This window comes from Prinia subflava, chromosome 4 (genome assembly GCF_021018805.1).
Source record: "Prinia subflava isolate CZ2003 ecotype Zambia chromosome 4, Cam_Psub_1.2, whole genome shotgun sequence".
Classification (NCBI taxonomy): Eukaryota; Metazoa; Chordata; class Aves; order Passeriformes; family Cisticolidae; genus Prinia; species Prinia subflava.
In genome coordinates this window covers 67324999-67343870 of record NC_086250.1, presented here as the reverse complement: position 1 = coordinate 67343870, position 18872 = coordinate 67324999, and the positions used below count along the sequence as shown (strand labels likewise).

Genomic DNA, 18872 nt, shown 5'->3' with positions numbered 1-18872 from the left:
TCTGAGAGGAGTTCTTACTCATTCTTCAAAGTGTTTTCGGGACCCTTTGGACTTTACTAGCCACAGGGTGGAAGTAGCTGGAGAAAATCAGGTAAATAAAGAAAACAAAAGCTTAGTTAATGTTACTACCTGTGTCACAAATGCTGAGTGGCTGATGACAAAAGCATTTATCTCTGGGATGTGCACACTAAGGAGCTCAGTCCCTACCAGCTACCTCAGTACTGAAGGAAGCAGATACCAGATATCACAGGCATCCCACCTTCCTAAATGGCATTTGCACCCTGTGTGGCTGGCCAGTAACCAGCCTCATTGAATCATTTAGGCTGGCAAAGATCTCTGAAACCACCAAATCCAATCATTAACCCTGCCAAGTCCACCAATAATCACGTCCCCATGTCCCAAATCTACACATCTTTTAAATACCTCCCAGGATGGTGATTCCACCACTTCCCTGGACAGCCTGTTCCAGTGCTTGACATCACTTTTGGGAAAGAAACTCTTCCTAATACCTGAGGCCACGATTTATCTGCTATTAGCTGTCATCTGCAACCAAGGCCCATCGCATGAGGCACTGTACAAACACACAGTCAGAGAGGCTTTTCCCCAAAGATTTTTCAAGCTAAACAGAGAAGACAGCTGAATAAATTGCATGCAGACTGTCTTTGAAGAACCTGTCAAACACCCCTTTGTAAAACCAGCTGTACTAAAACAGGGAAAGACCCCTGTAAAAATCATATTCCACCTCTTTTGTACATTCCTTGATAGAAAGAAAGCATCTATAATTTGGCTCTGTCTCATTATACCGTCTGTGTATCACTAAATAATCGGATTCCAACAACAGTATGATATCACGTGGATACTGAAGAAAATTCTCCTAATATCCAATCTAAACGTCGCCTGGCACAACGTGAGGCCACCTCCTCTGCTCCTGTCGCTTGTCACTCGGACAAGGGACGGCCCCGGCCCCAGCCCGCCGCTCCTCCCAGCCGCCAGGGGGCGCTGCGCGGCGGCGCGGCCTCCCCGGAAGTGACGGTGTTGTTTTCCTGCGGCACTTCCCGAGCCGCCATGGACATCCTGAAGCGGGAGATCAGCAGGAAGCGCCAGCAGCTGGAGGAGAAGGAGCTCCTGGGGGTGAGGGCGGCCGGCATGGACACGAGGAGCCGCCCGGGGCGTGGGACTGGGGGAGGGCGGCGGGGGTGAGGCGGGAGCGGCCCGGGATGGGCCGGGAAGGCGGCGCGGAGCGGCCCAGGGCCTGGTTTTCCAAAACTGCGATGAGCCAGGATGGCATCGGGCAGGAGCCAGGGGGGGTTTGGGGCCGCGAATGCAGCCTGGCTTCAGCCTCGCTGTGTTCCGTGGGCTTTTGCGGCTGGTTTAGTTTATTTCGGGCACTGAGAGATGAGAAAAATCAGTGCGAACTTTGGTGAAGAGGGTATAGTGTCTTTCCTCCCCACAGCCTCATACCCAGGCTGGGTCTGAGCAGTATGTGTGTGCCTAAAACCCCCATACCCAGGTAGGGTCTGAGTGGTGTGTGTGTGCCTAAAAACCCCATACCCTGACAGGGTCTGAGCAGTGTTTTTGTGCCTAAAAACCCCATACCCAGGCAGGGTCTGAGCGGTGTGTGTGTGCCTAAAAACCCCACACCGGGGTAGGGTCTGAGCGGTGTGTGTGTGCCTAAAAACCCCATACCCTGGTAGGGTCTGAGTGGTGTGTGTGTGCCTAAAAACCCCACCGTACAGCAGAGCCCCTTTCAGGGGTGTCTAATTCTGAGTTTTGGCATCAGAGGCTGAAGTAGGGGCTGCGGTCAGAGGCTGTTGTACGTCAGACAAAGCATGAAGGAAGAAGTCAGAGTTTGTACTAACCAAGGAAAATGCTTTGGGGTGACCACATTTTCCAGCTGTTGCGTGTCTGGAATGTCTCTTCAGGCACATTGTCCGTGCAAGCTTATAAAATACTGTGTGTAAAGGTGATCTCTCCCACTTCCTTTTTTAATGACAAATGACGTGTTTAATGTGGTTTATCTAAACAACCTGGGCCTGGTTGTGCTCGGCTGAAGTGAAACTTGACACCAAAGACCACCAGGGCCTTACATGACAAAAAAACTTGGGTTTTCTGAAGTGCTGGCAAGCACACTGTACTTTAAATTCTGCTTATACATATATCCTGCAAAGTAACTCTATATTGCTGATTTCAGAGGTGCTTCCAACTAGTTCCCTTTCTGTGGCAATGTAGGCATCTCTGGGAAAGGATGTAGCTGAATTCACCAAGCCAAGTAAGAAAGTTTGAGCCATTTTTGCTGCCCCATGCAGAACTGTGAACTGGTAACAGCTCTCCTGTCTTTTAGGGAAATAAGAAATATTTCAAACGCAGTGAGTTGGCTAAAAAGGAAGAGGAGGCCTACTTCCAGAGATGTGGCTACAAGGTATGGAAATTGTTCTTTCAGGACTTGGTGTGTTTATTTTCAAGTCTGCATTTTTTTTTTCATCAACAATATCAATGTTGTTAATGATAATTGTTGTTCTTTGTTCAATCTGTTAATGTTATACATTAGCCTGTAAATGAGAAGCCACCTGGAGAGGTATGACTTTCCCAAACCATTTTCAATGCAGGAAAAGATATGCATGACATACTTAAGTTTGTGTTATGGTTTGGCTTTTATTTCTTTTTTTTGTTTGTTTTTATTTGTGGAAAGCATGAAGTGGCTCGGGATCAAAGCTTGTCTTCCTTTTTTATTAAACTGTGCTGTTAGGCATGAACACTGGATCTGATATAGCCACCTTCCTCCCCTGATTGAGAAAAATGGATACATTTGGATACTTTTATCTGATCTTCATTGCCAAAATGTCCAAAAGAAATCAGTATAGTGTGGGTGTGCATCAAAAAGATCTGCCAGCTCTCCTAAATTTGTATTTGGCCTTTGGCCACCAACCAACCACCCAGCACTGAAGCTGTGCAACAACAGCATTTATGTTCTTGCTGGCAAAATATTAGAAACAATTGGTAACCTCGGGTGCATTTTGCAACAAATGGGTGATCTGGAAGGCTTTATCTGCCTTGTAATGGTGTCAGGGTGAGAGTTTACTGAAATGGAAAGAATGTTGTTGTCTTTGACAAGTGTGTGTGCCTGCTGCCTGCCTGCCGGGGTGTCTGGGAGGGGGGATGCATTCCCTGGGGAAGACAGTTTTATAATCTTGTTTGCTGTTAGAGGGCACAAATAGGAGCTTTGTTTTCAAGTGACCTTTACCCAGTTGGTGACTTATTCTGAAACCTTGATCTGTTTGTGCACATTTGAACGTCAATGCCAAAATGATTCTCGGAATGCGCAGCACAAAGTCATGGGAAAGCTCTGTGAACCCACTGCTCTTCCAAGTGCAAATGGCTCTTCTGAGCATTAACCTGAGTTCTTCAGAGCCTGATGTGGATAAAGTGGCGTTACCTGTGCTGCTGCAGCACCAGTTTTGGTGTGAAATGCAACTCTGAATATGGTTTTAAAATAAGTTACTTTGTTACATTTAGTATCTTTTTAAAGCATCCCAGATTTCTTTACTCCCTTAATGAGGCATGGAACACAGACTGATTTCCTTTTAAATTCGTGTGCCTTTTTACTGTGCTTAGACTTAATAAGTTGGAATATTTTCATTTGCTTGAAGAAAGCACTGAAACAAAAATAACAGTGGTAAAGATACTGCTTGTAGCTTGGAGTCCAGCTGACAGAATGGATCAAATCTTTTCTTCAGTGCTGCTATCTCTTTATGATTTCAAGAATGTTTGTAAGTTAAAATTTCTATGTATCCTTCTGCTCTGGGAGTGTATTTTTGAAAAAAAATTTTACACTGTTCTTCCCTTTTTCTGTCCCTTATCAATTCTTCCTTCACTGCATTGATGGAAATTTTATTTTCCCCCTCCCTTTATGTGTTAAACATTGATATAATTGTCTTTCCCTTATTCATTCTGATTTAATTGTCTTTCCCTTGTTCATTCCAAGCACCTGTAGTTGTAGGATTGATTTTTCTGTGTTTGCTAATACAGCATTGAATGTAGATTTGTAGCTGGAGCCCCAGGGGTGGATCCTGCCAGCCACACGGAGTCACACTGACACCTGAGCAAGGCTGGCACCATGCCCTGAAAGAATAAAAACTCTCTTAAAAAACCCCAAAAAACTGTCCAGTACCTTCCTCAAATTAATCACCCCAAATACAGCCTACCCATGCACAGGGAATGTGCAGGCTGCTCTAGTATTAATTGGATTTAATGAATTGTTTCCCTTTTAGCAAGTACAGAAAGGAAATAAACTAAGAAAAAACAAGATATGAGTGAGCACTGAAGATGTTTCCTTATTATAGGAATATTAGCACCAGCAGTCTGCTCCTGCTGTCAAAAGTGTTGAATTTGAGCTTATACAAGGAGCTGTAGTTACATGACTGCTGTCTCAAAGTTGCTTTGATCAAAGAGTTGTTTTGCATTATTAAAATACTGAATAATGAAGAAGGAATACTCTCCTAGATTCAAGGACCTTCTTTTAGACCAAGAGGAGTTGTTAATGATCTCCTGGTCTTATGAGGAAGTGAAGCAGGCTGGGAACAATACCAGTATTTGTGTTTGTCAGAGTATTTTCTGTTTGAATCATTTCTCCCTTCTGGTTCATCACACAGTGATGCAAATGGTTGTGCATGGGTAGGAAGGATGGAACAGGGGCAGAAATCAATTGGCAGAGGGTGGTTTTGCTATTTTTGGCACCAGTGCTAAAGTGACAGCCAAACTTCAGCAGCTGTCCTTTCTGTCTGCTGGAGAGGCTGCTTCCTGCAACCTGCAGAACTGTTAGTTAATTACTGATACTATCAAGAACTTGTTCTGTGACATGCAATTATGGACCATAAAACTATGAAACTGAAGGTTTATATTGTCATATTAAAGTCTGTGTTCCAGAGTTCTGTATCTTGCCATCATTTCTCATCAGTATGTGGGTTTGTTTCCATTGCACATGAGTAACTGTGTCTGTTGAATGTAGGTACAGCAGCAGGAAGAGGAGGAGAAACCACTGGCTACATCAAATCCAGTGCTGGAACTCGAACTGGCAGAGGAAAAGTTACCAATGACTCTTTCCAGACAGGAGGTAAAATCAATCACCATAAGGTGACTCCTTGAGTTTATAGCAAATGCACCTGAAATTTCTTTTAGGGCTGTTTCATCCAGTGAGGTGTTCTTTTAATGGCATTTTTATTAAATAATGAGCTTCCATTTTTGCAGTCAGCAATTAATGATCATCTTTGCTTATCAGGGCTCTGTTGAATGCATAGGGAGGTACAAATGGGAAGAGCCTCTCTGAAATGGGGATTTACACAGATGTTGTATAACATTTTACAGCTCTTTCAGAGTGATACCCTGAATATCAGCATTATCCTTGGATAGTACTGAAGATGGCATGTTCACTTTTTCTGAACTTTTTTCCCCCCTGAGTTTCTTTTCTTTGTAACTCCTTGGTCTGAACACAAATTTAAAAACTAAGTTTGGGAGTTCACCTTAGCCTCTAGAAGAAACAGTCCTGAAGCCAAAGCAGCTGGGATATTCTTTGCCTTTTCTAAGGATAAAAATGCCTATGTGGATTTAAGTTCACCAACAGATCCACACCCCAAAGCAGAAGCAGGAAGTTCAGAAGTACAGAACAGAATATAATCTTGGAAATACTGATATTCACAGCTGAGTTCATCCAAGCATGTCACACACCCCCCCCCCCAATCTGTCAGGATATTCAGGTTTTTACAGGACTTGTAATGGAGGATGTTGGGTTTGTGTTTGGTTTGAGGTTTGAATCAGGTTGAGGGAGGCTTTTTCACTTCTGTTATATCTACTTTTAAAGTAACTATCCCATTAGATTTTGGGACTTCATATTTCCCAAATGCTTTATGATGGGGGTTTTCAGCAGATCATCTCCTAGCTGTGCTGGGATAACCTGCAATCCAGTTAGTATTTTTATTGCCAAGACAAATAGGTGAGTGAGATTATTGTCAAGTTCCTTTGTGATTTTGAAAATGGTTTTGAAGCTCTGCCAGAGGGATGATTTTTGTGTATTTGTTTGAACAAGTCAGAGCAGGAGGAAGTTGGGCTGTATCAAACAGCCTGGGACTTTATGCAAAGTTTGGAGCAGTAATATTTGGAATGACCTTTCACTGAAATACCGTGGGAATTTTATATTTAGATTGTAAAGTGTCTGGAACATTTTTCTACTGCTTAAAATATTACCATTTCCTCTCCAGTCCAGCTCAGCTTGTTATTCTAAGCAAAGCAAATAAATCTGTCATTCTGGATTTTATTTTGCTTCCTTTATGCGTCAGGGAGTGCTTTGATTCTTTTCAGGTTATCAGGAGGTTACGAGAGAGGGGTGAGCCCATCAGGCTGTTTGGAGAAACAGATTATGATGCATTTCAACGGCTGAGGAAGATAGAAATTCTTGCACCTGAAGTGAACAAGGTAAGACTGGCTCTTGGTTACTTATTTGTGGTGGGGTAATCAATAAGTAACCCTAGAAAAGTTAGTGAAAATACTTTTTGGTGACTGTTAGTTTTCAGGAGGAAGAGACAGCAAACAGAGTATATACTCTTGTGCCTTTTTTTTTTCCTGGGAAACTGTGTTAAATATCTGAGTTTTGTGCACAATTATGTTAGAGTTCAGCCCTAGAAACCTGCCAGGCCCTTGTCAGTTAGAAAAGGGGCCTTCAGGTGGCACTAATACCTCAGCCTGTTCTGCCCCTGCTTTTTAATGAGCAGAGAACAGTCATTTATTGTTGAAATAAACCTGTGTTTGTGATGATGTGCACCCCTGAGAAGGCACGGGTAAGAGCAGGACTACATACTGTCTCTCTGGGATATAAATGATTTTTCTAATCCCTGATTTCCAGAGCTATAACTTGTTATAGAAATATCATCTTCCCCCCTTCCCTCTAAAGTAGCCATTAAAGTAAAGTAGCCATTTAACTAAAAAACTGACTTGAAGATATAATTAATTTCTTCCTTTTGTCTTAAGAAATGATCAGATAAGTGAGGAGGTACAGTTGGGGTTTGTTCTGCATTCACTGTTAATCAAATTTACAGCCTTACTTACAGAGTGACAATAGTGACAATTTGCATTTTGTTCCCTAATTTGTGGCAAACTGAATTGTTTTAAATGTCTTTCCTGAGGCTGCCCATAAAATGGAAGCCTTTTCCTCTCCAAGTCTTTAAAATGAAGATAAACAGATCTAGAAACAAAAGCTCTGCTAATGAAAGCTTCCCCTCCAGCAACACTGATCACAGGAGCAGGATTAGGAAATAGAGAGCCCATAAATAAAATTGTGCTGGATTTTTGTTACATGTTTCAGTCACTCCTGTTGCTGTCTAGGGGGATTCTGCATGTTGCTTAGTCAATCAGCCTCATGGTTCAGACATTTTTAGAGTAACTAAATGATTAATAGAAATGCTCCAGACAGGCAAGGATGATGATGGAAGAGGGGAAGTAACTGTGCATATCCATTCCCTGTGGAGTGGCTGAATTTATCTGAGGGTAAGAAATGTCATACTCCTTTATAGAGCTTTATATTTTATGTCTCAAGACAAGAAGGTAAATCCTTCAACTGTGGTTAAGGCAAGTTTTGTGTTCTATTTGAAAAGACCTTTTAATTTTATATGGTTTTAAACTGATTCTGGTTTTTTAGTCACCTCTTCTAAACTTGAGGGTTTTAAACAGTGAATCTATATGAAACATTCTGCTATGTTTAAATAATTTGTTATAAAAGGAAACAACATTACTGTTTTATGTCTGGCACTGAAGGAGTGAGACTTTCAGCATTTTTCAGGGCAAATGTGAAGACTTGTAGAGCTGATGATGGTTACGGTCTGGTTTTCATTTGTTTTGGAGTAGATCCCATTGGGGTGCATTGCTTGGAGAAAATGACTTGAAGAAAGCCCTAAAGGCTGATTCCATCCTCCAGGCTTTTTTTTTTTTTTTTTGTGAAAATACTGTAAAAAGTATTTTTCATAGGTATGAGCACTTTAGAAGTTCATCCACCTGCTTTTTGTTAAGTGCTGGAGCAGAAACTGTTCTTGGAGTTCAGTTCAATTCAGACAACAACACTAAACCTTTATGTGTGTTTTTACAGAATTTGCACCTTAAACAGAAGTTGGATGCTCACAGTGACAGTACTGAACTGCTTTTATTTATTTGAATGGTTTTTTATAAATCAGTTTTGTTTTTTATTCCTTCTGTTTTCTAGGGTCTGAGGAATGACCTGAAGGCTGCTTTGGATAAGATTGATCAGCAGTATCTGAATGAGATCGTGGGCGGCCAAGAGGCAGGAGATGATGACTCCCAGAATGACCTGAAAGTCCATGAGGAGAATACAACTATTGAAGAACTAGAGGTATGGGATAGATCATAACTAGGAGATGTTAGATGTAGAATGTTGCTGTGAGAAAGCTTCAGGATTGTTTAGATAAAATGGTCTTTTCAACAGCTGACTTGGGCATTTGGAAGTATTCTTAAGGAGAAAATTTAGGTTTCCAAGCCTGGAGTTGCACTGTAGGTGCTTACAAAAGACAAGTGAAAACTCAAGTGGTCTTTGTTTACAACACTTCATGCAAAGGGGACAGGTGTGGCCTGCAAAGACAGTGATACAGTAAAGATTCATTCTTCAGGGATTTCAGAAGTAGAGAATTGAATTGCAATACCTGGTCATAAATGCCAAAGTCTTTCCAATGAGTATTTGAGGGGGTAATAAGGTCAGTAGCAGTTAATTTTCCCTATACAAGGAAGAAAGACTCTGAAAAATAGACACACAGAAAGAATGTTTGATATGAAAACATCTAGGACAAAAAAAAAAAAAAAAAAAAAAAAAAAAAGAGAGCATCAGAAGTAGGCAGACCACAGGAAATATAAGAAGTGCAGAGATAATGTGTCCCAGAAGCTGGAATGCAAATGGCTGCTCTGTTCTGAAAGAATCCTGTGGTGTTTGTGTGAGTGAATGGAGAGTGAGTGCTAGGAAATGCATTCAGCACCTGGTATTTCAAGGTAGTGTTTTGAAAAGCACATTAACTTGAGCTGAAGACTTTTACCCTTAATCTTCAAAACTCTTTGCAGGAGTTAATCTTCATAACGTCCTTCCAAAAGCGTGTTTAAGAAATAATACGATTTAGAACTGAAAGCTGAAGTGAATACATCATTATTAAGAAGTAGTCTGGGATTTTTGTTATGGTGCCAGGGGTTCTAGTTTAAAATAACTGCAGTTCCAGAGTGGATAGCTGCATTTTACTGATCTATTAGCTCTCAAAATAACCCCTTTTGTGGTAGTAGGGCAGGCTTGGTTTGAGCCATGCAAACAATCTTTTTCTAAAAAGTTTGAAAACACCACATCTTAATTTTATTTTACTTTAACTGCATTGCTTTGAGCATAAAGGCTTACATTGGGCTCCAAATCGAGGAGATTTTATAAATTAAAACTCACTTTAGAATTGTGAGGGCAATGGAAATAGATTATAAATCCAACCATACCTACTGGAAAATGTTTATAAAACTTAGTGTTAGTATTTACAGTTTTGAGGTTTTGGCAGGATGATGGAGTATTGGAGCATATAGCTGGGCTTTTTAATGGTTTGCTGCTTGTTTTTTTTTTTGTTTTGTTCTAGATTTGTTCCCTCAAACTTACAGTTGCAATTAAATGGTAAAAAGCTCAAGTACATCAGAGAATTGAAATAGCATAACAAAATAATTAGGTTAATGGATGGCTTTGGGGAATCTCAAAAAATGCAGTGCACCCACAATTCCCCTTAATGCAGTGCTGTCAGACAGCTGCTAATTATACCAATAATTTAGTAGTTAATGATTGAAGAGTTACTGTTGCATTGACTTTTCAGAAATAATCATATTGGCATCGTGATGTAAACATTTTTAAAAGATTAATGATTTTCAGTAGCTGTTTCATGACCAGTGTTTGGGATTTCTTGTGGAATTTATTGCAGTTCATGGTGCAGTGAACCATGCTCTGCTGTGTTGGTGCTGGCAGACTAGACAAAGTAGAAATAATGGCCTTTTTTCCCCCTGTTCCAGGCTTTGGGAGAATCCTTGGGACGGGGTGATGATCACTATGATATGGACATCATAACAAAGTTCTTGAAGGTAACAGACTCAAATTATTCTGTAGTTGTGTCATTATTACTGCCATGCAGATACATTTGAAGAATAGAAGGGTGGGTTTCAGCTGCTTGAGAGGAAAATCTCACATGTTATGTGTAAGATGTGGGTTTTTTGAAATGCTTGGCACTCCACAGCCTTTGTTAGTCACAACAGTGACTTGTGCCAGATCTGGGAAAGAGCTCTCGGGAGAGCAGCGTTCTTCAAAAGCTGCTCCTGCTTTTCCAGACAAAATAAATATGGTTTTGATTTTCGTGTGATATTTGAGGCAGTTGTCTGTAGTTGCCTCTATGTAGTACTGTGGCATCAAAACCTTCAGAGGAGTTTCCTTGGAACAGTGCAAGCTGAATTGGAATGTCACCTAATACTGTCAGTGAAATTGGAGAGTTTTAAAGGAAGTCCACAGGTTCAAGTGGATGGCAGGAAATTGTTTCCTTGTTTGCTGGCAAGAAACCTGTGTTGCCTCTCAGCTGAGTCAGACGGTCCCTGTGTAATTGTTGTGATCAAATTCACAGCAGGAGTTGAAGCTTTAATTTGTGTGTGTACATTTCAGATAAGAAGGTTGTTCCTGTCCTTCTGAAAAAGGTTTTACCTTCTTATCTCAGATTTCTCCAAAAAGCTGACTTTGCCGTGGTTGCTTAGCCCTGTGTTGTGTCTGATGTGCCGGGAAGTCACTAGATGGCACCATGACACAGATGTGCTTGCTCCCTGCAGTTCCTCCTGGGAGTTTGGGCCAAGGAGCTGAATGCCCGGGAGGACTACGTGAAACGGGGCGTGCAGGGGAAGCTGAACAGCGCCACCCAGAAACAGACCGAGTCCTACCTGCGGCCGCTCTTCAGGAAGCTCCGCAAACGGGTAAATCACCTTGCAGTGCCCCTTCAGCCTTGGCCTCCTGTCAGAGTCTAGAACATCCTTCTCCAAACCCTGGAGGGTTTGGAGACCGGACAGGGGGGTCTGGGATCTGTACAAGGGGCTCAGCCAGCCTCACACAGAGCCCAGGAGGGCACTGCCTCTGATCCCTGGCCATGGGAGTGAATGCCCACATTGTATGAAGAATCACAAGCTGAGAAAATTCAAAATAAGTAGTATTTAGTTTATCATAGAATGTAAATGTAGAATCTAGGATTCTCAGTATATGAGGTTGAAGAGGCAAGATGGAGGAATAGGGGAGTGGCCCCTGTGGTCCTTGTTCTTGCTCTCGTCCCCCATTTTCTGCTGAGTTGGATCTCAAGGATTGGTTTAGAGCAGAAATGACATGTTAACATAGGTAGTAAGTCTTGGTGTGATTCTGTAAATAAAAAGTACTTTGTGGATGGTGGTTGGATCAGGGGAATGGTACAAAAAGTCCAGGACCCTCTGATCCGCCCAGTCCGCCGCGTGTCCTGCTCTGCTGGGGATGCCTCGCAGAGCTGAGAAAGAACTAAGATAAGGCCTCCCTGGCAGAGCTGAGAAAGAACTGAGATAATGAAGAATAAACAACCTTGCAAACATGCACTGGCGGACTCAGCTTGTCGTCTCTACCTTCAGTGTGAAACACTTAGGGCAAAGAGAAGATGAAAAACCTTATTACCTCTGGGAACAGCAACCCCGAGGAGAATCTCAGGGAAGAGCAACCCTGAGAGCCTCCAGCTACCCAGCAGCAGTGCCCCTTCTAGGGGGCACTTCTAGCCCCTCTGAAGGACAGGGGATAAGTGATTGGGTCACAATTTCTGTATCTAGAGCTCCTCACACCCAGTTCTGACCTTATCTCAATGAAATCTGCCCACCCACTGCTTTTCCAGCTGTTGTTTAAAGCAGCACCTGCTCCCTGGGTTACAAACATGACAGAAAATTGGGGTTGCATTTTGCACTTTGCCATCAGCTTACCTGGTGTAAGCACTTAACCTCTCCTCTTCAGATCCTTCATCTGAATAACAAACATGTTTTTCTTTGTGAAACTCCTCAAGCAAGGGTACTTGCTGAACTTTGTATAAACGCTGAGTAAGATGATTTTCCTGATCTGCTGTTCTGAAGTAAATGTCTTTTTTTTTCTTTCCTCTCTCTCCTGTAGACACTTCCTGCAGACATCAAAGAATCAATAACAGATATTATTAAATTTATGTTGCAAAGAGAATATGTGAAGGTATGTTTGTTTGTACTCTTCCATCATGTTCACACTATCTGGTTGTATTTATTGCTTCAGTACTCCCATTTTATTTCATTTTTGAAGATGTGTAGCTGCAAATACAATATCTATCCCAACAAAATGAAAAATGGCCATGAGATGTTAGGCTCCAAGTGGTGTTTGATCCACAGCCTGACAGGAAATCTTTTGAGGTTCTTGGAACTGCATAGCTTTGTAAACATGAAGAAAATTTTTCTCAGAGATGAGTGTTTGAAGTTGCAGAACATTCCTCTGGGGAAAACCTGATGTTCTAAGGTTAAATGAAGGTATTGAATAGTAATAGGGTGTTGATGACTAATTAATTAGGAATTAATTGATGCAAACTGAGTTACTGAATATGAGGCACTGTCCCTTTCTTTGTCTACACTCACATTAAGTGGCCTGGTAAGGTTGAGGTAAGTTAATGAGAAGGTTTTTTGGATGAAGTCTGCTCGTTGAAGGAGGCAGAAGTACTTTGGGGCACAACACCAAAGGCAATGTTAGGTTTTATTTGCACTGCCTTCAGAAGTGCAACTCAAATACCAATAGCATTTGCTGAAACAGCTTGTGTATGCAGAGGAAACTGAGCTGTCTTTTGCCTTTGAATTTCTAGTATTTCTTACTGTTCTTGTGAGGATTTGGCATAATTTGTCAAGTGAGCAAGCAAACCTGCTTTTGATGCTGGAAAAAACCTTATACAGCCTAAGGCAAATGCAATCCAAATCATTTGGAAACAGAACTGAACATGTGGAGTTTTATTTTGAAGCATTTTTTTTCTCTTGGTTGTCATCATTATGTGGAAATTCCCTTTCCAATGCCTTCTCAAACTAATGAGCATGCAGGAATGTGGCGTATCTCTGGGTTAATCAGCAGTGCTTCTCTCTCCTGAAGGTGCTTGCCTTTAAGTAAACTTCACAGAGAGATTTTGGATGACTTGAGTACACATTTGGATATTTTGTTGTTTTGTTTTTGTCCAGTTTTTTTTTTTTACATTAGGCTAATGCTTTTACAGATACTCACATCCTTTTCAATTTTTCTTCCTAAGAGACTTGTCTCTTTTTGTTTACTCTTGGCTTCTCTCTCTTTTTGCCTGCTGCTTGCTTTGTGCAGCCTAGTGAATACTGTCAGCCACAAATTCTTGCTGCTTTGTTAGTTGAAAAGCTTGAAAGATTTTAATTTTGAAATCAATGTGTCGACAGCAGGCAAATGCCAGAATTCAAGTTGTCCACTCAGCCTTAATGAACCCTGTTGTGGCAGTCCTGCAAGGGTCTTTAATTGCACGTTCACATACTGTTTCATCACAAAAGTATATTTAAATCAGCAAGTAGGTATTTGACTAACACTGTTCAGATTCTGCCTCATGCAGGTGATGACTCAGCTCAGTCCCCTCTTCAGATTTGCTTTTAGGTCTGTCTGCCACCCCCTGCCTTGTTCATTATTCACCTCCCAGTTTGTTCAGTGCTAGCTGGAAAGAATCTGCACCCACTGGTCATGACTGCTGCTTCTTATTGTCCAGTTTCTGAATAGGAGGTGATAAATGAACTCTTTATCAGTGAGTTTTGTAGCTGCTCTCTAATAGAGAAGGAATGTCCTGTTCCACGTCCTTCAGGTTTTTTCTGTAATTGTATCTGTCACTTGGTGGTTCTCAGTTGTTATGTTGGGGTTTTTTAAGCTCTATCCTTCCCTTCCTTTCTCCCTTTCTTTCTATTAATTTTCCTTTTGAATTTTATCCCTGTTTTTCCCCAGGAATGTTGTCTGTTACAGCTTTAAAACAGGATCTGCGCTCTTGATGGGGAAATTCCTGATTGATTTACTGCTGCTACTGCTCTGGCCTTTAGCATACTTACAAATGTAACCTTATTTAATCAGAGATGGTTGAGTTGAAAATAACCTTAGTAAACTTTAGTTTTGGTCGAGGTAACCAGCCTGCTTTATCCAGTTCTTGTTTTTCAGAAGGGAGAGCCCACAGTCCTTCATTCCCTCGCAGTTTCCTGTGGGAAGGTGCGCTGTGCACTTGGGCAATACCATGCAACAACACCAGATCAGAGAGGCTGGAATGGGTGTTCAACTGCACGTGGCAGTGCCAAAATGCTTTGTGTGGTGCTGTTGCTGTGGTGCTGAGTGCTCCCTTTCCCCTGCAGGCAAACGATGCCTACCTGCAGATGGCCATCGGCAACGCGCCCTGGCCCATCGGCGTCACCATGGTCGGCATCCACGCGCGCACGGGCCGCGAGAAGATCTTCTCCAAGCACGTGGCCCACGTGCTCAACGATGAAACTCAGAGGAAATACATCCAGGTAATGGCAGCTTTGGGAATCCAGCAGCTCTGCTCGTGTAGGTGCATCTTTGAGAAATATCAGTGTCACGTGGTGTGGTGGAAGGGTCACAGGAGGGGACAGGGTAACTTGGGGCAAGCAGAGCATTCAGTTAATGGTAGCTCATCCTGGACCTGAAGGCTGTTCACTGCTGGGGCAGGGGCAGTCTCATGGGTTTTTCTGAACTGCTGTGATCCTGCATGAACACTAAGGCAGCTTGAAGACAGGCTCAATCCTCCTGAGGCCCCTCACTGCTTAATTCGTGTTTTAAACATGCACAGAATTTAATATTGTAAAATTCAGTCCTTTTGACTATTTCTGCAACTAGATAAATGCATTCATTAATAAGTTCAGCAGTCTGGGCTCAAAATTCCAGGTTTAGTTCCTCCTGGGCATCCTCACACCCATGTGCACTTCTGGTTGTGGAATTAGTGGCAGTGCTGTTTTTCTGCTCTGTGCTTTCAACACAGTGGGTGGACAGGTCTGAGGAAACAAACCTTCTCTCTTTGTATTGTTAAATGTGTTTGGCTCTTGCCAGCTGCAGTTTCACTGAGATAAAAAACCTTCTGGGTTAACTGTGAAGCCTCCAGAGCAGCATCGTGGAGCTCAGAGCTCCTGGCAGGGGAGGTTTACATAAATGTCTTCCTTCTGCAGCAGCAGGACTCCTGTTGCTTTTCAGCTTCTGCAGATGTCTGCAAGGAAATTGCTTGCAAAATGCAACTTCCCCTTCTGCTCTGAGTCTCTCTGTATTTGGGCTGCAAGTATAACCTTTGGTTTCTCTTCAACTCTAGTTTTTAATAGCACAACTTAAAAAAATACCATTGTTATGTCACAGGGACCTCCAGATACTTACAGAGAAAACAAATTAAATTTGTCCAATTATTTTGTAAAGTGAAAATTGGCATGTGGGTTATGCATCTTCAGAGACAGGTTCCAGTTATGCTTGGAAGTATTTAATGAATGAAATAGTTTTAAACTAAGTAATGTGGGCGGTGTTAATCCACATGGTCATAATGGTGAATAATTCACAGTGATTTGGATTGAAAGAGACCTTAAAAGACCATCAAGTTCCAACTCCTCTGGCAGGGGAATCTTACACACCAGGCTGCTCAATAATTGGTTTTCTCTGTCCATTTGCCACTTCTGGAGCAGAAGGATCTGTACTCTGGAGTGTTGCTTGCTCTCTCTTAGCATACCTTGTGGAAGATGTTATGAATTCCCCAGTTTGTCCCTTCTCTGCTTTTGGGGCTGCATCTTGAAAATCCTTGAGTTCACCTCACCACTGTGAATTTCACATCTCTGCTTCTAAATTACTCAACTCACTGAAGCACCAAGATGAAGTTGGCTTTAACCACACATGTTCTGCATGTTGATTTTAAATACAGGGTCTTGTTTGGTTCAAACTGGAGCATGGGATATTTATTACCCGTACTCCCAGCAGCTGCATGAAGCTGATGTGTTCTGATTACAGCACCTTGGAGTGAGAACATCCCAAACAAGGAGTCATTATGGTGCTGGGACAGACTTTCCATGCTTGCCTGCATTAGAAAGGCCAAAGCATCATCCTGTTAAATCATTTTTGATTCATTTGGATAATTTTTCCCTGAGTGAGGAGCTGCCTTCATGAGGAGAGTCTCGTGACAGGGACATGACTTTGTCATCTTGGACTACAGTGTCACTGCTATATTACACTTCCACCACACCAGTTGGCTTTCTTCTTTGTTAGACTTTTCTGTGTGACTTGAAAGAAAATAATCACAGGGTCCCTGTCATATCAGTCTTTGGCAATTGATGCCTTGAGATTTATTCCACATTCTGCCTTTCTCCTTGATTGCTTCAGTTTGCCTCTGTGGTGTCCTGTGTGGTACCACTGTTCTCCTCCTGAGAAGTTTTTGGTTCTTGCCTTGGCTGTGCAACTCATTTTGAAATTGCTTTTTGCTGTTTAGATTTAATTTTAATATTCAGCTTTCTTGTAAATACCTTTAGTTGTGATATGATTTGCTCCCTTGGTGATAAAGAGGGATTAAAGAATTGCTGTGATCCTTCACTGTGCACCTTACCAGGTAGGACTGAAGCTGTAACTTTTTGATTATGCCACAAACTCCTCTAATACTGAAGAGAACCTCAAACTTTGAACAGAATAACAGCCAATGTAAAAATCCCCACCTCAAAATAGCAGCCTTTTCTTTCTAACTCTTCTTGTTAAGCTTAAGAATGCTGTAGGCTATTAAGTTTGTTCAACAGCTGCAGCCTTATTACAGAATTGTCCTTGTTTTGCTAATTCCTAGGGGCTGAAGAGGCTCATGACCATTTGCCAGAAGCACTTCCCAACAGACCCATCCAAATGTGTGGAGTACAACGCGCTGTGAGGGGCCAGGGTGGACTCACATTTCAGGCTCCAACACCCAGAGAAGATGGAAGAGGCAGAGTTTGAGCCTAAACATCAACAACAACTTGGAGTGGGCTTTTCAAAAAAAAGCAGAAAGGAGGTGGTTTTTTTGGTTTGTTTTTTTTTTTTTTTACTGCTTCCTTTTTCCAAGCCCCATTCATTTAGGTTTATTTTGAAATCTGTGCTTTTTGCTGAACACATCCAATGTACAGCAGAGGGATGGGTTTTGAAGAGTTTAAGACCAAGACAATTACCAAGAGACAATGCACATGACAACTGCTTCTATTTCAGTTTGTTATTCAGGGAACTGTGCAGACTGAACTGTTTCCCATATTTTCAAGCTTTAGGTGAGTTTCAGCCCTGCAAGGAGCATATGTGGAGCTTTTTTTGGCTGCTTTTGCATTGGAGACTGACGTGGGGAGATGATTAGAGGGAAGCAGTCAAATCTGAATCTTGGTTATTTCTGTAAATATAAAGACTTTATTGGCTAATCTTTCATGTGGTATTTATCAGAAATAAAAAAAAAGGTTTTTATATTTCTCAGCCTCAGTGCAAAGAGTTTTTGATCTTGAATGCATCTGATTTGGTTTTTTTCTTTTTTTTGGTAATGACGTTTTTAATATAAACCTTCTGGGCTTGGGGGAAGTAATCTTATGGCTCTTGAGGCTTTCAAATTCCATTTTTATACATCTGGAGAAAATTTTCAGTCTGCTGGGCATTGCAGAGAAAATAATTAGGACCTCCCATGGCCATGAACAGTATTTCTAGCAGCCACAAATCTTTACCATTGTGTATCCTGACTGGGAACAGTGAGGAAACTCATGGGAACGATGCTAATTCTGCATAAACAGTGAAATATTGAAACTTTGTTAGTTTTGAGTAGAACCACTTCCTGAAGAAATGTCATTATTCCATTGAGTGGGTTTGTTTGGGTCCTCACCTCGACTGGGAGCTTGGAGCAGGAGCTGGAGCTCTCCTCTCAAGGAGTGAGCTGTCTCCCTTGGGTATTCCAGTGTCCTGTGAGAGACACTGGGGGCTGTGAGCTGGCAGTGAGTTGGGAGGAGTGTCTTGGAGAACTCCAGGTTCTTCTGGAGCCTCTCTGAGATTCTGAAGTGCTTCTTTGGACACAGGAGATTTTCACCCTGGAGTGTTTGACCCCAGAGAAAATGTCAAGAGCTTAAAGTTTCGAAGTAATAAAATGAGGCTGATGAGACCTCACTGTCTCTTTGGGGAGGAGATGGGGATTTGTGGGGAGAAGCTGGGCAGATGTCAAGAGCGTGGAAGTTTCTTTAATGGTGATTTCTGGTGATTTTCCTTGCAGTGCTCTGCACAGATGCTCTTTGGGGGTGTTATTACAACGGAAACTTTGTAACACTGCAGCTTTATCCCTCTCCCCACCCAGACGGTTTCCTGAACTGTTTCTAAATCTTTATCTTGACCTTAGTTTTGAACTCTGTAAATAATTGAGGGACAATATTGTCCCTTGTTCAGAAGAGCTGTAATTTCCCTGGAAACTGCAGCAAGTGAGTAGCCAGGAGATGGTTTAAGGAGCACTGTATCATCTGCTTTAGCAGGAAGTGGATTCCTTAGGGGATCTGTAATAGTGCTCGATGGATTCTCCCTTCCTGCCTTAGAGCTAATTATTGAGGAGAATTTTAACGGTGCTGAGTGCTGGTTTGAGTGGGGATGCGCCTCCTGCAGGGATGTGAATTTGAGGTTGGAATGGCTTTGTCTGATCAGGTTTTCAGGAATGCAGTTTAAGCTGTGTGCCTCCTTGCTGACAGCCCCTGAATTGCAGCCACCTTGCCTGAATGAATCCCATGACGGAAGAACTTTATCCCCCTGCAATCCATGGAATGGTGCTGTGTGG

General features: G+C 42.1%; 1 protein-coding gene across 1 annotated transcript; it reads left to right on the top strand.

The window, feature by feature from the left end:
- Positions 1-1034: 1034 nt before the first annotated feature.
- PRPF18 (pre-mRNA processing factor 18) lies at positions 1035-17551 on the top strand. Its single transcript, XM_063397026.1, has 10 exons — positions 1035-1131; positions 2342-2419; positions 5006-5110; positions 6352-6465; positions 8243-8389; positions 10072-10140; positions 10870-11010; positions 12206-12277; positions 14440-14595; positions 16902-17551. Exons 1-10 carry the CDS (start codon positions 1066-1068, stop codon positions 16980-16982), a joined length of 1029 nt encoding a protein of 342 aa, XP_063253096.1. The 5' UTR covers positions 1035-1065; the 3' UTR covers positions 16983-17551.
- The last annotated feature ends 1321 nt before the right edge of the window (positions 17552-18872 follow it).

Excerpts from the sequence above, each read along its gene's own strand:
- PRPF18 (XM_063397026.1), top strand. The coding sequence starts at position 1,066 with ATGGACATCCTGAAGCGGGAGATCAGCAGGAAGCGCCAGCAGCTGGAG. Across the intron at positions 1,132-2,341 it reads AGGAGAAGGAGCTCCTGGGG|GGAAATAAGAAATATTTCAA; the intron begins GTGAGGGCGGCC and ends CCTGTCTTTTAG. Across the intron at positions 6,466-8,242 it reads TTGCACCTGAAGTGAACAAG|GGTCTGAGGAATGACCTGAA; the intron begins GTAAGACTGGCT and ends TCTGTTTTCTAG.